This window comes from Equus przewalskii, chromosome 3, assembly GCF_037783145.1.
Source record: "Equus przewalskii isolate Varuska chromosome 3, EquPr2, whole genome shotgun sequence".
In the NCBI taxonomy this organism is placed as follows: Eukaryota; Metazoa; Chordata; class Mammalia; order Perissodactyla; family Equidae; genus Equus; species Equus przewalskii.
The window spans coordinates 26,025,539-26,042,591 of record NC_091833.1 but is presented as its reverse complement, the minus strand read 5'-3'; the positions used below and the strand labels follow the sequence as shown (position 1 = coordinate 26,042,591).

Genomic DNA, 17,053 nt, shown 5'->3' with positions numbered 1-17,053 from the left:
TCTCCTTTCCCTTTCTTCCTTCATTCCCTCTAGAAATATTTATCAAGCAACACCAATGTGCTGGGCACTGACTGGGCTCAGTGCTCAGAATACAGGGATGAAGGGATCACACCACCCTTGCCTTCGTGAACATGGCAGCCTGGGGCTTAATTCCAGCTGGATGGTTAACGTCAACGGCAACTCCAGTGCTGAATCTGCTTGACTCCTTGGGAAACTGTCTGTGTCAATGGAAGACAGTCCCTTCTTCCTGATACCTCAGCTCCTGGGCAACCCCAGGTTGTACTCAGCTCTTGCGGAAGCAAGCCCACCAACAAAACTCATGGACTAGAATCCATTCCAGCTCAGCCTAAACAGAAGCAGCGCTTCTCTCAGTACTGCCTCTCTGTCAGCACAGCCCAGTAGTTAAAAACATGAGCTCTGTATTCTAGTTCACACACTGGCTCTTCCTCTTCATAGCTGTGTGACCTGGAACAAGTTACTTAACCTCTCTGTCTCTCAGTCTCCTCTGTTAAAATGAAGATATAACAGTATCTACCTCATAGACAGTGTGTGGAAATTACTGGGCTCAATCTATTTTAGCTCTTATCCCTTCATGAACTGATATATATATACACATATGTATTCAACTAATATTGAGTGAATGAATCTTGCCTCAGAGGCCAAATTTAACCTTTATAATATTTATGATAAAGATAGTTTCTTCGACCCAGTCGTGATTTACTGTAAAGGAGTTAAAAGCAACTAGAATGAAGATCAAATGAGGCTTTTGCAGACATAGGCATAGCTTGGAAGAAGTGTTTTTAGATATACTTTTTCTCAACCTAAGGCATATTGCTGAGTGGCAAGGAGTCCAGACACTGGCTGCCAACATCAGAGATTTCCAAAAGCAGGGGGGTGGTGCCTTGCTCCACCACACGTCTCTGAAGCATCTTTGACATTAAGGAAGGTGAGGGCCTGTTTCTCAGGGTCAGCAGTTACAGAACGAGAGTCTTAATCATACCAGTGAGTCCTCAGGCCACAGCCCTTCCTGCTGATGCTGAGATGCAATTAATCCTCGTCCCTTTGATTATTCATGAGGATATGACAGAGCACTTTGTTCTCTTTAAATTTTCAGAGGTTCCATTTCCCATTGTGGCCGGCCCCTGGGGACCAGGATGTCTTGCTATCCCTAAGTCCCCCTTATCCAGGGCACAGAGTGGGGCAGGCAGAAGGAATGAGTGGAGGGGCAGATGTTTCTGTGCTGTGGTATAGTGCCAAGGGCATTGGATTGGGAGTTCATGTCCCCGGATATTTGAGCTTGAATTTGGTCTCTCCTGCTAACTAATGCTGCAGCCTCAGAAATAACAGTGAACCTCCCACCCTGGGAAATTTTAAGAGCTAAATTTCACTGGGTGTTTATTGTGGGCCAAGCACTGCTCCAAGTTCACAAGTACCACTCAAGGCTGCCACTAATATCACCCCACTTTACAAATGAGGAAACAGTCTTGGAGTGGTTGAGAGGGTGGAGCTGCCACGTCCTATCCAACGGGGAAAGTTCCTACGAGGGCTAAATGAATAACATCTTCAAAGAGTCTGGGACAGCTAGTGTTGATACAAGTTGGTGTCTGTCTTTGTTCCCTTCCCACTCTGAGATCTCACGCATGCGCCTGCTAGTTGGGATGCTGAAGGAGACAGACTGAGCGTGGCTGGACCATGGGAAGATGGAGGGGGTGATGGGTAGACCACGAAAAGGGGGCCTCAGTCAACGAATAATGCACACCAGATGCAGACCAAAAACTCTGGGAAGAATATTCAGAATGTGAGATGCCGCGAGCAAGGGCGCCAAAAACTGCTTACTAGATTGAAATTTACGAGATCACTAAGAATGATTTTTCCCCCCTGGGATTAATTCAATGACATGGCCTGCCTTAGCTCAGCAAACAAATTTTCTAGAACAGAGGAAAATGGCTTGCACCAGCTTTTTGATTCAGAAATGTTTACTGCATTTATTACGTAGCAGAAAACAGGCACAAAAATAATAAGACCCACTTGCTCTGATGGAGGGGCGTATAGGGTGGAGGAGGGGATAAGATGAACAAGCCAACCACTAAAAACAATACCCATAAGAGCTAACACTTGCTTTCTGCCTGTGCCTACGTTAAGTGCTTCCTAAGCATCAGCCTAGTTAACATACACAGAAACCCTGTGAGGAATAAATGTGTTGTTATTATTTTCATTCTGTGAATGGGGAAACTGAGAAGTTGAGTAGCTTGCCCTAGGGGGTGGGCTTTGGACATAGACTGTTGCCTCCAGGGCCCATGCCTTAGCCATTACCCTTAGGAGAGCAGAGGGGGAAGGGGTGCAGCGTAGTGATGTGGAAAAGCCAGACGCCCTGTGCGTATAGTAATGGAAATGCCAGCTGCCGTAACGAGTGAGCCCTGGAATCTCAGTAGTTGAGGTAATAGAAGTTTCCCCCTATGTTCACTGCAGCATTATTCACAACAGCCAAGACGTGGAAGCAACCCAAGTGCCCTTCAACTGATGACTGGATAAAGAAGATGTGGTGTATATATATACACCGGAGTACTACTAAGCCATAAAAAAGGTAAAAGCATCCCATTTGCAACAACCTGGATGGGCCTTGAGGGTATTACGTTAAGCACAATAAGCCAGATAGAGAAATACAAACACCACATAATTTCACTCGTATGTGGAAGACAAACACACACATGGATAAAGAGAACAGATTAGTGGTTACCAGAGGGGAAGGGGGTTGGGAGTGGGTGAAAGGATTAAAGGTGCACATGTGTATGGTGACGGATAAAAATTAGACTATCGGTGGTGAGTATGATGCAGTCTATACAGAAACTGACAAAGAATAATGTACACTTGAAATTACACAATGTTGTAAACCATTGTGACCTCCATAAAATAATTGAAAAAAAAGATAACAGAAGTTTCTTTTCTCCCCCTTGTACATACAAAGTCTAAATGGCGGTGGGGCAAGGACAGGACAGGGGTGAAAGTGCAGTTAGTGAGGGTCCTGGGTGGGTGGAGGCTGCCATCTTTGACATGTGCTCCCAGGTGAACTCTGACATCTGCCAGGAAACTGGGAAGAGAGAGAGCAGGGAGGACTTCACAAGAAAGGGCAGGACTGGAAGTGATGCGCATCACGTGGCCTCGGCTACGACCCACTGGCTCAGGCTCAGGTGAGTGGCCCCAGCCAGATGCAAGGGCAGGGGTGGTGAAGGCAGTTTAAAAAGACAGTCCCTGGGGCCAGCGCCAGTGGCCTACTGGTTAAATTCAGTGTGGTCCGCTTCAGTGGCCTGGGTTCGGTTCCCGGGTACAGACCTACACCACTCATCAGTGGCCATACTGTGGCAGCAGCTCATGTACAAAATAGAGGAAGATTGGCAGCAGATGTTAGCTCAGGGCCAATCCTCCTCAGCAAAAAAAAAAAAACAAACAGTCCTTGGCTGGGCAGCAGCTTATCAGCAGCAACCTCCATCTGCAGAAGGAGAGCACAGAGCTTTGAGAGCAGCCATCTCGGCCACATACCTACGGAAGCTCCAAGTCCTTCTATATTACTGAAATAAGAGGAATAAGGAGAAGTGGCCAGAGAGAGAGAGAGAGAGACAAGGCCCCGATGACGAGGGCCATACGTGCCAGGAAGCTAAGGAGATCGAACATTATCTTTACAACAATGGGCGTCTCTGTCGATTACGAGCAAGGAGTGACAGAGCCGACTGGTGTGTTAGGAAAACCACTCTGGCTGCAGGTAAAGAGCTGACTTCAGAGAGAGGAAACTGGGCAGGCAGCCAGTAAACGGATGCTGCAGGAATCTAAGTGAGATGTCCTGGGGCCAGAAGTGAAACAGCAGTAGACAGGGCAGGGAGAGGCAGGCAGAGACAGCAAATGTCCTGCTGTCTGGAATCCTTTATATGAAAGCCTCCCTAACCCCCCTCTACTTCCCCACGAAAGCCCAGCTCACTTCCACTTCTCGTGAGTGCCCCACCCTCCACCTCTACCTCCACTCTTGTCCAATTTACCTGCTTATCATCCTCAGACTGGAGTGCAAATGCCACTTCCTTGGGGACGCCTTCCCTGATTTCACCCCCACCTCCATCTCAGGTCAGTTCCCTATTACAAGCCTCATAAGAGCTTGTATCTCCCGTTCATAGCACTTGGCGAAGTTTTTCACATGATTATTAGATTTATATGCCCACCTTTGATCCAGAGGGCTTCTCCGAAAGAAGAAAAGCTGTGGTATTTGCTACTGAATCTCTAGTGCCTAATTCAGTGTCTTGCACAGAGTAGGCCCCCACCACATATGTGTCAGATGAGTGAGTGAATAAAGGAATGAGTCACAGGATTTGGAAACTCATAGCACGTTGAAGAAGAGCTAAGCAACAGTCTTGGGTTGCCGGCTTGAGTAGCTGGGTAGATGTTGATGCCTTTCATGGTCAATGATGGTTTTATTTTCAACAAAATATTCTCCTATAGTGATTTTGCAGATGCTCGTGTTTTTTCTGCTGAAATAAATGACTATGCAATATGTCCAAATCCTCCAACACACTGAGGATTCCTACTCACCCAGGCTCTCACAGTTGACTGTAAAACTGATGTATGGTTCATCAGTCATTCAGGGAGGGTACCTGCACATGTGCCCATATAGAAGGTGGGGGAGCCTCATGATGCCCCCTCTATAGATCCTGCCCGCCTTCTGTGGTTTCTACTTTGAAGTGATTTGAATGACACTGGGAAAAATGCCTCATCCATAATGAATAAAATTTAATAATTGAGTGGTAGCCACTTAACTCTGTCTGAAAGTTTAGTTCCGCTTTCCTTTCCAAGATCTGTGGCCCATCTCAGATTGCTACTCTCTCTGTTTAGATGAGATGATGAAAAAGAGAAATGGAAAGCATCACATGTCAGACTCAGATGCAAATAACTATGTCGTGACAGTAATGTTACTCTCCAGAAACTGAGCACATCCTCAGTCAAGATGCTCAATGTCCTGGCAGCTTGTTAAATAGGACTGGCAGTAAAACCCTCATCCTGAAGTTCCTGACATGAGCCACACTCAGTTGCTTATTTTGTTACTTTTCCCTTAAGGAAGTGTCAGCCCATTTTCAATCAGGTTCTACAGATTTGATCAGGGATGTTACCCTCTCAAACCATCTCGTTGTGCTATTGTCAAAGGAAGACGGGGTCTTCAAAGATAGGACAGAGCAGTGTAGACACTTGGGCAATTCCAATGAGAAAGCAACCTGCTCTGGATCAAAATATTTTCCTATACTATATTAAAGTTTCCTTCAAAATTACGGTTTAGTCTGACGTTTGTCACATTCTGTCTGCAAATTCCCCATCCCAGCCTTTGATGAAAATCAGACAGACGTCTTGGTGCCCTTAGAAATGCACACTTTATATTAACTTAGGAAACCTTATCCTAATTAGATTGAATCCTTTTTTATCATCTCATCAACATCAAGTTAGGAAACGTGTCCCTGGGACACAGTCTTTTGGCTCTTTAAAATGTCTATAGTTAGCGCTGGGTGAGAGGTTGAACAAATGTTTGTTAAATGAATGAATAAATAAAAGGATGAATGATTTGGGTTCTCCCAACATTCTGGGTTGTCAAGTGGAAACGGAACAGGCTTTGGAACCTACTCATATTAGGATACAAACCCTAGTTCTGCTACTTGCTACCTGGTTTTCTTCAGGCTTCTGTGGGGTCTCCACGCTGAAAAGGGAGGCAGCCCAGGGAAAGTGGCTGCATTAGTTTCCTATTGCTGCTGTAACAAGCTGCCACAAACTTAGTGGCTCAAAAAAACAAAACCAACACAGATTTATTACATTACAGTTCTGAAGATCAGAAATCCATAATGGGTTTCACTGGCTAAAATCAAGGTGTTAGCAGGGCTGTGTTCGTTCTGGGGGCTCCAGGGGAGAATCCATTTCCTTGTCTCTTCCGGCTTCTAGAGGCTGCCTGCATTCCTTGGCTCATGGTCTCTTCCTCCATCGTCAAAGCCTGCAGTGTAGCATCTTAAAATCTCCTTCTGACTCTTCTACCTCCCTCTTCCATCTTTAAGGACCCTTGTGCTTACATTGGGCCCACCTGGATAATCCAGGATAATCTCTCCATCTCAAGGTCCTTACCTTAAATCACATCTGCAAAATTCCTTTTGCCATGTAAGGTGACATACTCATAGGTGCCAGGGATTAGGACATGAATGTCTGTGGGGGTCCATTAGCCTGCCTACCACAGCAATCATGCAGCCAGTGGCTACACTTATCGGATTAGTCCAACAGTGATGGGAAGCACCTCCATCCCTCTCCAGGGTATCATACATAAAGCATAAAAAAAGCACACCCCAGGAAGCTCCCCCCACCATGAGAACAGGGGCTGGTTGTCTTCTTAAGAGGAATCTAGTTCTGCCTGGGGGTGACTGACTGGTCTTTCCACTGTGGGGCAGTGGAATGGTCTGGGCTCTCCTTAGGACTCTTTAGGTTTTGTAAGACAGTGACAACTCCACCCTAGCTTGGTTGAGTGTTCACCTAAATGGATGTGCACTTGGCCAATAGTCTTTCCTATAGTGGTAACCTTGAACTCAGTGCTGCACACTACCTATCAAATCTTGGTTGGGAGAAACGCTATTCAAGGAGACTCTCTCACCTGAGAGATGGGCAGTCCAACCACACCTTTAAACTGTTCACAGATTAAGCCAGACTACAACATTTTGGTCCCAGGATATTTGCTTTCACTAAATTTTGTTTCACTTTGGTGCTATTAGACTACATTAGGGACACATCATAAGAAAAAGCACCACAGAAATACGTGAATTTACTATGACAATTTTGTTGAGGATGTTCATAGCATGTCTGCATACATTTCTTATGAGAAACCATAGAGAAGTATTTCCCTGGTCTCAAAACCCAGTACTAGTTATGGTTTTCCCTAGTAACTGGTTTGTTTCCATCCAATGCACACTAGCTCACAGGGCTGACCATTTTTCTCTATTTGCACCCACTATTAGGAAGTGAAGAGCCAAGACTTGTCCATCTTTGCCAAAGCTTTAGGACATCATAGCCTAAGACATCATAAGCCTAGGACATCATGGTACCTTATGTGCACCAACTTATTTCCCTACCTTCATTGTCTCTTTCCCCAAGTTCCTTCATCTGGTTCACACTTTAGTTCTTATTGTTGTAGTGTCCATAAGCCCAGAATAAGGCATGGCAAAAACTCATTTCCCAAGATTTTTTTTCTCTTTTGTGAGACACATGCCCCTGATACATTTCTCTTTGTTCCAAGAACAAAGTCAAATGAAAAAAAATAAAAACATCAAATGAGACGTCATCAGTGCTGATGTTTAAACACTGACTCTCAGCAGAACTGAGTTTAGTACCATTGTAAAGACAGGAGCTTATGCTGAAATATGAAAATGGATCTCTAAAGCTTTGTATGCCGAGCACACTAAGATCGTAAATGCCAGCGTTCTAAATGGATTGCTTGCTGTTAGCAGATTCATTGACACTGAGACCCATTTCTTTTCTAAGAGATGTTTAACTTTTATTATATCTTTACTCATGGTCAAAAGACATCGGCAAATTTGCTAAAGTGATTAAAGATATTCCTCTAAAGGCATTCCTAAAGTTTTATGTCTTTGTCTTCACGTTTTTGTACATGAGCCTGCCCTCTTAGAAAGGAAAAACAGAAAAGTGCTTTATAGCATGTAGGGTTTTGATAGTTTTAGAAAGCCAAGATTTTAAAAAAACATTAACGTTAGCAGAACCTCCAGTGAAAATATCTTCAAGATAGACCCAACCGGAAGAGTTCATCTCTGAGTTCATCAAACCACAGAATCACCAACACTGAGAACCTCTCAAACCCTATTAGATGCTGTATCAGGACCTTCTCTTTTTAATCTCTATACCCATAGAGTCTAGAATATAGCGTGAGTTCCATAAATACTTGTTGAATTAATGAGTGATATCTCTCACTCTCAGAAAGATTAGCTGTCTACTGCAACCTCAGCAGACCATGATGACAGGAACATGGTACTTGCCATGTGGCAGGTGGGCAATATGTACTAAATGACTGGCATTAAGACACATCCGAACCACAGAGGGACTTTCTGCCATGCCGGAACTCCAGAGCAGCAATTTTTATTTCCTTCATTTTTTCCCTAGTCAAAGACACACCTGACAGATGACATTTGCATGTGCAACCACTTTCATTGGTATGCTTAGGTTTATGTGTAATTCCCATTGTGACAGTAAAATCTCTGTCTATCTTGCTCCCGCTCAAGAAAATATATCAGAACACAAATGAATATAGATATCATTAATCTGGGAACAATCTCTATTCCATGCCAGTTTATTGAAAAAGTAAATCATCTGCCATTTTGGCTTTTCAGACAACAGTAGTAGTACCTGACTTATGAGGTATCTCACAATGATTGACATAACAGTTCATTGTGACACAAAGCTGAGAGTGCTTCTCGACAGAAACCATCTCTGAAACTCACTGAGTCCTGATACGCCATCTTGGAGACCTTTCCAAACTCCAGAAAAACCATATTTATGAGGCTTACCCTAACCCCAGCACAATCATCTATATGAGCTCCACCATCCATGTGAACTTCACCAGAACCATAGAGATCATCCCTATTAATGGACATAGCTCACACAGGAATCTCATTGTCAACTGGGTATCACTCCACTTTCACCATTATGACTTTGAGGAAGAGGACTCACAAGCGGTCAACTTACCACACCACCGCCAGCCGAGTGCACGAGCACGGACATCCCTTCTCGGAGGTTGGCAACTTCAAAGAGCATCATGTAGGCTGTGACGAAGTTCATGGGGAACGCAGCAGCCTCGGAGAAGCTCATGTCATCTGGGATCTTGTAGACAAATTCCACTGGCGTGCAGACCACCTCTGCCCAGGCATTGTAATTGACAAATGCCATGACACGGTCTCCAATCTGGGCACAGGGAAGCACTGGGTTAGTGGAGGTTTCTTAATCTTTTTTGAGGGATTTCTCAAATACTCCTAAGAATCTGAAAACTATAGATTCCATCCCAGAAAAAAAAGCCCCGAATCCTCAACTATGCACACCCTCACCTGCCTCCCAATTTCAAGGCATTTGTGGATACAAGGAAGCCCATCTATGAAAACTTCCCAGGGGCTGTGCAAGCCAGGTTCTCTACTCCTCTTCTCAAGCATGAAGATAGAATGTGCATCACATCACACATCGCGGCATGTTAGGTCATTTTATTGACTCAACCTCTCATCCAATCCCTGTTTTGGAGTTGAGGAAACCTCAGCCACAAGGAAGGTTGAAGGGGCAGGGCCAGGAGTAAAATCTACTCTCATTTGTTCTCTGCCACCCTATGTGGATTCCCTGCCAGGCTAGTTCACTGTGGTATTGGCATCAAAGGTTAGCACTGGATTACCGATTGCCATGGATGTGAACTGTAGTGCACCAGAGGAGCCATGTAAATCCAAGTGCAGGAGACTGAACAACAGCAATCAGGCTCCGAGAGAAACAGGAGAATGCCACCGAGTGTGACGAACGGCAACTAACATTTATTGGACACATATTATATGGCCTAAGGGAGTCACATGTTTTAACTCATCTAATCCTTACAAATACCCTCTGAAGGCATGGCTGAATCTGTGCTCTTTTTATCAGTATTTTACACAGCCAAACACCACGCAGTAAAAAGAGCAGTCTTACCTTTAAAGTGGTTATGATGGTATGCTAAGTTTTTTTCATAGCATATCATTAATAAAGGGAAATAAGTAAACTAGTAGAAATAGCTTGCATGAGCTGCCAAGTGCTAGTTAAATTGAACCATTCTGCTGTTCGATGTTAGTTGTTCGTACTATGACTATCAAATGCAATATACAAGTTGCTGTGGTCATAGGGAGTTCTCAATAAATTAATGGCTTTCATATATGTATGTTTTAGTTTACACAGTCATGCACTGCATAATGATACTCGGTCAACGACAGACTGCATACATTATGGTGATCCAAAAGATCAGTACCATATAGCCCAGGTGTGTGGTAGGCTACACCATTTAGGTTTGTTTAAGTACGCTCTATGGTGTTCGCACAATGATGAAATCACCTAATGACACATTTCTCAGAATGTATCTCCGCTGTTTAGCAATGCACGACTGTATATATTTTTATAATTGATTCTCCTGTTTTACTTTCTTTGTATCTTAGCTTTTCTCTTCTACTTCTATCCAACGACAATAACAAAAGCCTTCCATGAGATGGGTTCTGTAAGAGCCTCATATTACAGATGAATGATTATAGATTTCATAGACATTTAAATTGAGGCAAAAAGAGATTAAAGCACATGCTAGAGAGTAGCTGGGCCAGGATTTGAATCTAGGTCGGCTGACTCCAGATACAAATAATTAATTCACTACACCTGAGATAAGTGCTACCAAGAAGACATAAAGTTAAATAAGGTGTACAGCAGAGGAACCAACCAAGTCTGGGAATATTAAACTCTTTAAGACTCAGTATCCTTAGCTCTAAAATGGGTATAATATTAGGAAAGAGTCCTTATGAAGATTAAATACCATAATATGCATGCAGTCAGTTGGCACAGTGCCAGTAAAAATGAGGAAAGAGCAATCAATATTAACTCTTAAAAAGAACAGATTGGATGGGGCTGGCTCCGTGGCCGAGTGGTTAAGTTCGCGCGTTTCGCTGCAGCGGCCCAGGGTTCGGATCCTGGGTGCGGACATGACACGGCTCGTCAGGCCACATCGAGGTGGCGTCCCACATCCCACAACTAGAAGGACCTGCAACTAAGATATACAACTATGTACCAGGGGGGGTTAGGAAATAAAGCAGGAAAAAAAAAAAAAAGAACAGATTGCTTCCTGAGCTCATGGAATTCATAGTTTAATGATCAAAAGCTCAATATAGACCCATTATATTTCATGAAGCTTTCTAATGAAGGAATAGCAGTCTAGTGAAGACACTGATGGAAAGGAGAGGCTGTCTCACTGGCAGTGAGTGTCCCAAGCCTTGGAAGGGTTGAAGACCAAATGATGCATGTTGGGAGTATCATCTTAAATGCAATGGCTTGGACCAGAGGATAACTAAGGTCTAGCTCTGGCATCCTCTTCTGCAGAGAATCATGAAAACTCAGAGATGCACAGTACCACAGAGTAGCTGATGGCCTCCAGTGTCGACACAGAGTGGATAAAGCGTATTTCAACCACCTTGACAGTGATGGTCACAGCCATCACAGCAGGGCTGACTGCTCCAGGTCTCTCATTCAACTTGGCTCCATCTTTTCCATTTCATTATCAAAATGGCAAAAGGAGCTAAGCAATCAGATCAGCCCTAGTCTCAGAGTCCAGAGGTAGGCACCTTTTTTTAAATATCCACTTCACCTCATTATTTAATTCTGCCAAGAAAAAGAAATTAGTTCTGGGCAAGTGAGCCCAAATTATTCCTTCACTGCTTTGCCTCTGGCAACAACTTTTCAAGCCTCCCTTGCAACTGATCAACTAAGAGAGCTATTCAGTGTGCTGCCGCATGGAATTCTATCTTCAACACAATTGAAAATCTTAAATCAAAATTATAGATACTATTAGTATTGGCTTTTCTCCCAAATCACACCCTGACTGGAAACCTGAGATGACGTCTATTTCTTTGTGCAGCCGAAAGTCACTGGAGGAGAGTGGGCATGAAGGGTAGGTTTGACTATAAGTAAGCCAGGGCTCACTGGAAGATGAAAGATCATATGTAAGGGAAAATATATATAATCAAGCATAGCAAGTCTTCCCTCTAAACCAACGCCAACAACATCCCTATCTATGTTATATTCTAAAATAATGGGTGATTTATCCAATACTCATAGACTAATAGAGTGAGCAGTATGGTGTTTTCCTCTGGGACCATGTGGAGGAGTGACAAGCAGATAAAATTTCTTATATGCAACACTTTTCAGGGAGAGGCGGTGTTGCCTCTGGTTATATTGCCCACCTGGGGACAGAAAATGTAAAATCATGTGAAAGAAAAGAAAAAGCTCATTTAGTTCTTCTTTCTCCACATTTCTCTGCTGTATTATCTGGAAACCATTGACAAAAAGACTGATGAGTGGGATGAGTTTCTAGACGTCCATCATAATGAATTTGGATCACACTGATATTTTCAGTGTACTGAGGCTCGGATCGCACTGAGAGCAAGCAGCAGCTCAAATTCAATTCCAAGGGCATGTTGGCATTGCATTTTATAGGATTTTTCTTCCTGCATTTAGTATCGCAACATTTGCAGGCTGGGAGCAGGGGTAAATGTCCTGGGATTGTAGGAAGAGTAAACAGGCTCTGGTGACTTGAATCTAAGTTCAACTACTACTTACTACCTTTCTGATCTCATGGAAAATTAGTGAACCCTTCTGAACCTTGTCTCCATGGGGATAATAACAACTGTTACCTCGCAGGCTTGTTGTGGGGCTGAGAAAAGATAACTTGCCCATGTTTCTCGTTGCGGTAGATTCTCAAATGTGGCTCCATTCATTTCTCCCTGGGGAGGCACTTTGTTAGGAGTGAGAGCTCTTGTACCCGATTTCCATTATTTTTCCTCACTCCAAACTACTGCAATTTCGTGCGATTGATTTGCCCACAGTTTTTCAGTTATTATAGATGGGATTCTATCTGATTTGCATTATAATGGTAGGAAGGGTCATATATCTTTTCACTGATTAAAAAATTTTTATTATGGAGAATTTTGAACATGTACAAAAGTAGTCGGAATGATATAACTCTTTTTATCCATTGCACTACTCCCTAAGCCATCAATTCATGGCCAATGCTGTCCCATTGTCAGCTACCTCTACCCTTTGGCTTTAAAATCTCCTCTACAAATGCACTTGCCCAACGTAAATGCATCAGTTCAGTAGATATTTAAAGAAACTTAATCATTAAATACAGAGGTTATTCTCCCCAACTTTTGTGTTTTGTGATTGATTTTTGAGCCTGAGGTGATGGGAAAATGGGAGCCACGGGTGAAGGCAGGGGGTGTGCACACTTAGTTAATCCAAAGCCAAATACTCTTATTAATAGCTGTACAACATGAATAAAGGGGATGACAAGACTTCCCCCAACCAGTTCGCCAGACTTCTGCCAGGAGCAACCAAGATAGTAGACGAGAAAGGCATGAAATATTTAGGCATTATAAACACTTTATAATTATATATTATAAACATTAATTTTATTAATGTTTAATTAATTATAATTAAACATTATAAACATTGTTAACATAACCAAATAATAAGACAAGAATAATACACGTCAGATTACTTGAAACCTTTTCCGCATAACCTTTTATTATCTCAATGGACTCCAGATAAATAGTACTCTTTCAGTCAGAAGTCACAAATTACCTCGTATCCTTTCACGCTGTCCCCCAGAGCTTCAACAATCCCAGAACACTCAAATCCTGGCACCAGGGGCGTCTTGGGAGGGTTGTCAATATTCCCTTGTCGCACCATCAAGTCAATGAAGTTTAAACCACTGTGAACAGGAAATGGGAAAAGAGAGAAATTCAAAGTGACATCCACAAGAAGGCACTGGCCTGGCTTTTCTTCCATTCCCTTCTCATCCCTTTCTCCCTCCCTTCATTTCTCTCTCCTTTCTTTCTTCTTTCCCTTTTTTTCTTTCTGCCAAAGTGTGCCTAAGAGCAACATCACTTAGCTAGATGTCATCATTAAAGCAAAACTCAATTATCTCTATAGACAAGGAATCCTTTCCAGCAGTTAAAATAGCAGGGGCAGAGTTTACACTCTAACTCAAAAGATAGCCCATTGTCCTCTCTCAGAGCCTCTTATGAGTGTTTAAAAACACAGATTGACTAGCTTGGTCCTTAGCCATTCTAGCACTTAATCGAGGGTAAAAAATATACTAGGAAGAGGTTATAAGAAGACACACGGAAAGCAGCCAGACACGATGGCCATCAGCCAATCTAGGAGAAAGACAGAAAGAAAAGGAAGACCTGACTTAAACGGTCTAAAAACGACTGTCACACCTCAGTCACCACACAAACTTATACCAGCACTGTGCCATCAACAGCTGCCACAGCAGTGAGCATGAGCCATCACGAGACTACGTCATGTCCAGCTGGAGGAGGGGGACTCAAAGAAGAGAGGTCAAAAGGATGGTCCAATGTTCATGGGAATACTGGAGGGTTTGTTTTAAAAATCTTAGCAATAAACCAATGTAACTGCAATTAAAAAAATTAAATAAAAACAAAAAATCTTAGTTATCTCTGGATGAGAGAAGTTATTAAGTATTTTCTATTAACATACTACTTTTCTTTTTCTTTTTTCTTTTTTTATCTTCTTTTTTGAGGAAGATTAGCCCCGAGCTAACATCTGCCACCAACCTTCCTCTTTTTGCTCAGGAAGACTGGCCCTGAGGTAACATCTGTGCCCATCTTCCTCTACTTTATATGTGGGACGTCTGCCACAGCATGGCTTGACAAGTAATGCATACGTCCGCAACTGGGAACCAAACTGGCGAACCCAAGGCCGCCGAAGTGGAACGTTTGAACTTTACCACTGCACCAGCGGGCTGGCCCTAACATACTTCTTTTGAAATAAGAAAGTTATCGTTAAAATATGTCAAAGTCATTGCCTTGGAAAACCATATGCTTAATTCTAATGACGCTGCCCATGTGCCAAACTGGCCTTTTTTAGGGCTACTCTTGGGAATTGCATTTAACACCCATTTACTAATCAAATGAGAAAATACAGCCCACTGAACATGTATTTTTTTTCCACCAGATATGGTTCTGATGTACTTCCTGGTTTTATAAGCCACTATCTAAAGAAGACTCAGGTTATAGAAAACAAATTCCTCGGTCTGGCCCAAGGCCCATTAGCATCTGGCCACAGCTTCTTTTCCAAGCAAGACGACTTGAGCTATTTGGCCTCTTTGGAGGCAAGGAAGCATCTAACTCCACCTATATCCCCTGGTCTCAGCTCATCAGTCTCATCCACACAGAATGGATACCGGTGAGGAGGACGACTTCCTTGAAAGGTGGGTTAAAGAGTCACCACCTTCTCAAGGTTTTCCTGGCCACAAATCAGTCAAGTTTCACATATTGCCCCATTGGAGTACCTCTAACATGCGCCCTCCTTGAAGGCAGCTGTATGCCTCATGTTTCTTTGCCTCCAGAGTATCTGGCATACCTGGCATGCATCAGACCCACAGCAACATTGTAGGTACTCGAGTAACATCTGCTATATGAAGGAATATTCATGAATATTCAAAAATATGTGCCGCCAGCTTGAGTACTAAACCGCTTTTAAAAAGCAGTAGACGGAACCAGCCCCATGGCCGAGTGGTTAAGTCTGCGCGCTCCACTGCAGGCGGCCCAGTGTTTCGTCGGTTCGAATCCTGGGAGCAGACACGGCAACGCTCATCGAGCCACGCTGAGGCGCCGTCCCACATGCCACAACTAGAAGGACCCACAACTAAGAATATACAACTATGTACCGGGGGGCTTTGGGGAGAAAAAGGAAAAAAGTAAAATCTTAAAAAAAAAAAAAAAGCAGTCGAGGAATGCTCAGAGTAATGGACACATTTCTGAAATGAATGTGTAGACTTCCAAAGGTTCTACTTTGATGGTTAATAGTTCTTAGGGTCATTTGGCAACCACAGTCTCTTAAGAGTTTGGGGAGAAGTGGACACAAATCCCAATTCCACCACTTCTACCAATGTAACACCAAATAAGTTACTTAACCTCTCTCAGCCTCCATTTCCTCATCTGTAATGTGGAAGTTGAGGTAGTACCTGTCTCACAGGGTTGTCATGAAAATTAATGAGAGTTAAGAACTTAAGCTTGGCGCCAGGTACATAGTAGGTACTCCATAAATGTCAGCCTTTAAATTTGCACCTTCTGTTTAGCGGGCAGAAGTGTGTGATACATTTTAGGAAGACTCCCATTAAGCAAGGGTTAAAAATGACTTCAGAGCTGAAATGGGAAAACATCAGCTATCTATAAGCTTCACTTCTGTGAAATAGCTCATTTTCCAATACAACCAAATAAATAAGGCATCACTATATAACAATAAAAGGAATTTCTACAACCCAAATCAAACATTCCATGTCATTTCACGCATATTTTAGCTCACAGTGTTTTCCTCTGTGTGAAAACCGATGATTTCCCAAGACCCTGATGGAGAAACGCCAGAAGAAATTACTTGACACTTCTGTAAACATGCCAGCCCCCTGGAGAAGCTTCATCCTACACTCTTGTTATGCAGCTCAGTAGAGCTGCCTTCAATCTCCATCCAGCAGGAAGTAGGCCCAGTGATTGTAAACTGAGAGCCAGTTAATTCCAGAAAGAAGGGCTAAGACTGACTCTATAAAAGCCTGTAGCCTCCCACTTCCTTAGAGAGGCAAGCAGGAATTCCATCAGGGTCATGGAGAATGCCACCCATCTTCAGGAAGGAAATGTGAGGCAGGTATATCCCAGGGGATGGAGGACGAGTTAGTGTTCTTTGTCTCAACCCAAAGAGGTGGTGGACAATTGTTAATGGAGCGTCTACATATTGCACCAGACCTGTTTCATGGTGCCTTCCCAGGACCTCTTCCTGGGATGGACAGAGCCAGCACTATTAAGGGTTCAATTTGTGGGAGGAAGTGCTAAACGCTTTACTTTTGTTACTTAAGATTCTGTATTTATTTATATTACTATGTTATTTATAACTCCTGTGAAGTATGAACTGTCATACCCATTTTGCAGATGAGGAAACTGAGACTCAGCAAGATTAAGTAACTTGCTTAAGGTCACATTTTTAGAAACTGTCAAAGTCAGGATTCAAATTCAAGCAAAGTCTAGAACTGAAGCCCTTACACACGACACTACTACCTCTTTATGGGAAGTTCTCCACCCACCGCCCTTGCTGAAAGGGCACATCCAAGGCGCCATGTTTATAACTTCTTATCTCTTTAACACTTGATTGCACCAGTGGTGGATCAATGTTGGAGGACTGGCCATTCATAATCTAAGCAGGAACTCATTCC

The 17,053-nt window shown here is 43.2% G+C and overlaps 1 protein-coding gene and 1 non-coding gene across 2 annotated transcripts in view; one reads left to right on the top strand and one right to left on the bottom strand.

The window, feature by feature from the left end:
* VAT1L (vesicle amine transport 1 like) overlaps nucleotides 1-17,053 on the bottom strand; it is a 142,330-nt gene that overhangs the window by 106,572 nt on the left and 18,705 nt on the right. The window contains exons 2-3 of the mRNA XM_008536767.2: nucleotides 13,408-13,537; nucleotides 8,755-8,970 (exon numbers count right to left, since the gene is read on the bottom strand). Coding sequence (XP_008534989.2) covers nucleotides 8,755-8,970; nucleotides 13,408-13,537 — 346 coding nt within the window. The remainder of the gene's footprint in view (nucleotides 1-8,754; nucleotides 8,971-13,407; nucleotides 13,538-17,053) is intronic.
* LOC139082706 (small nucleolar RNA SNORA15) lies at nucleotides 9,652-9,795 on the top strand. The gene has a single exon (XR_011538911.1). It is a non-coding gene; the product is annotated as a small nucleolar RNA SNORA15 (small nucleolar RNA).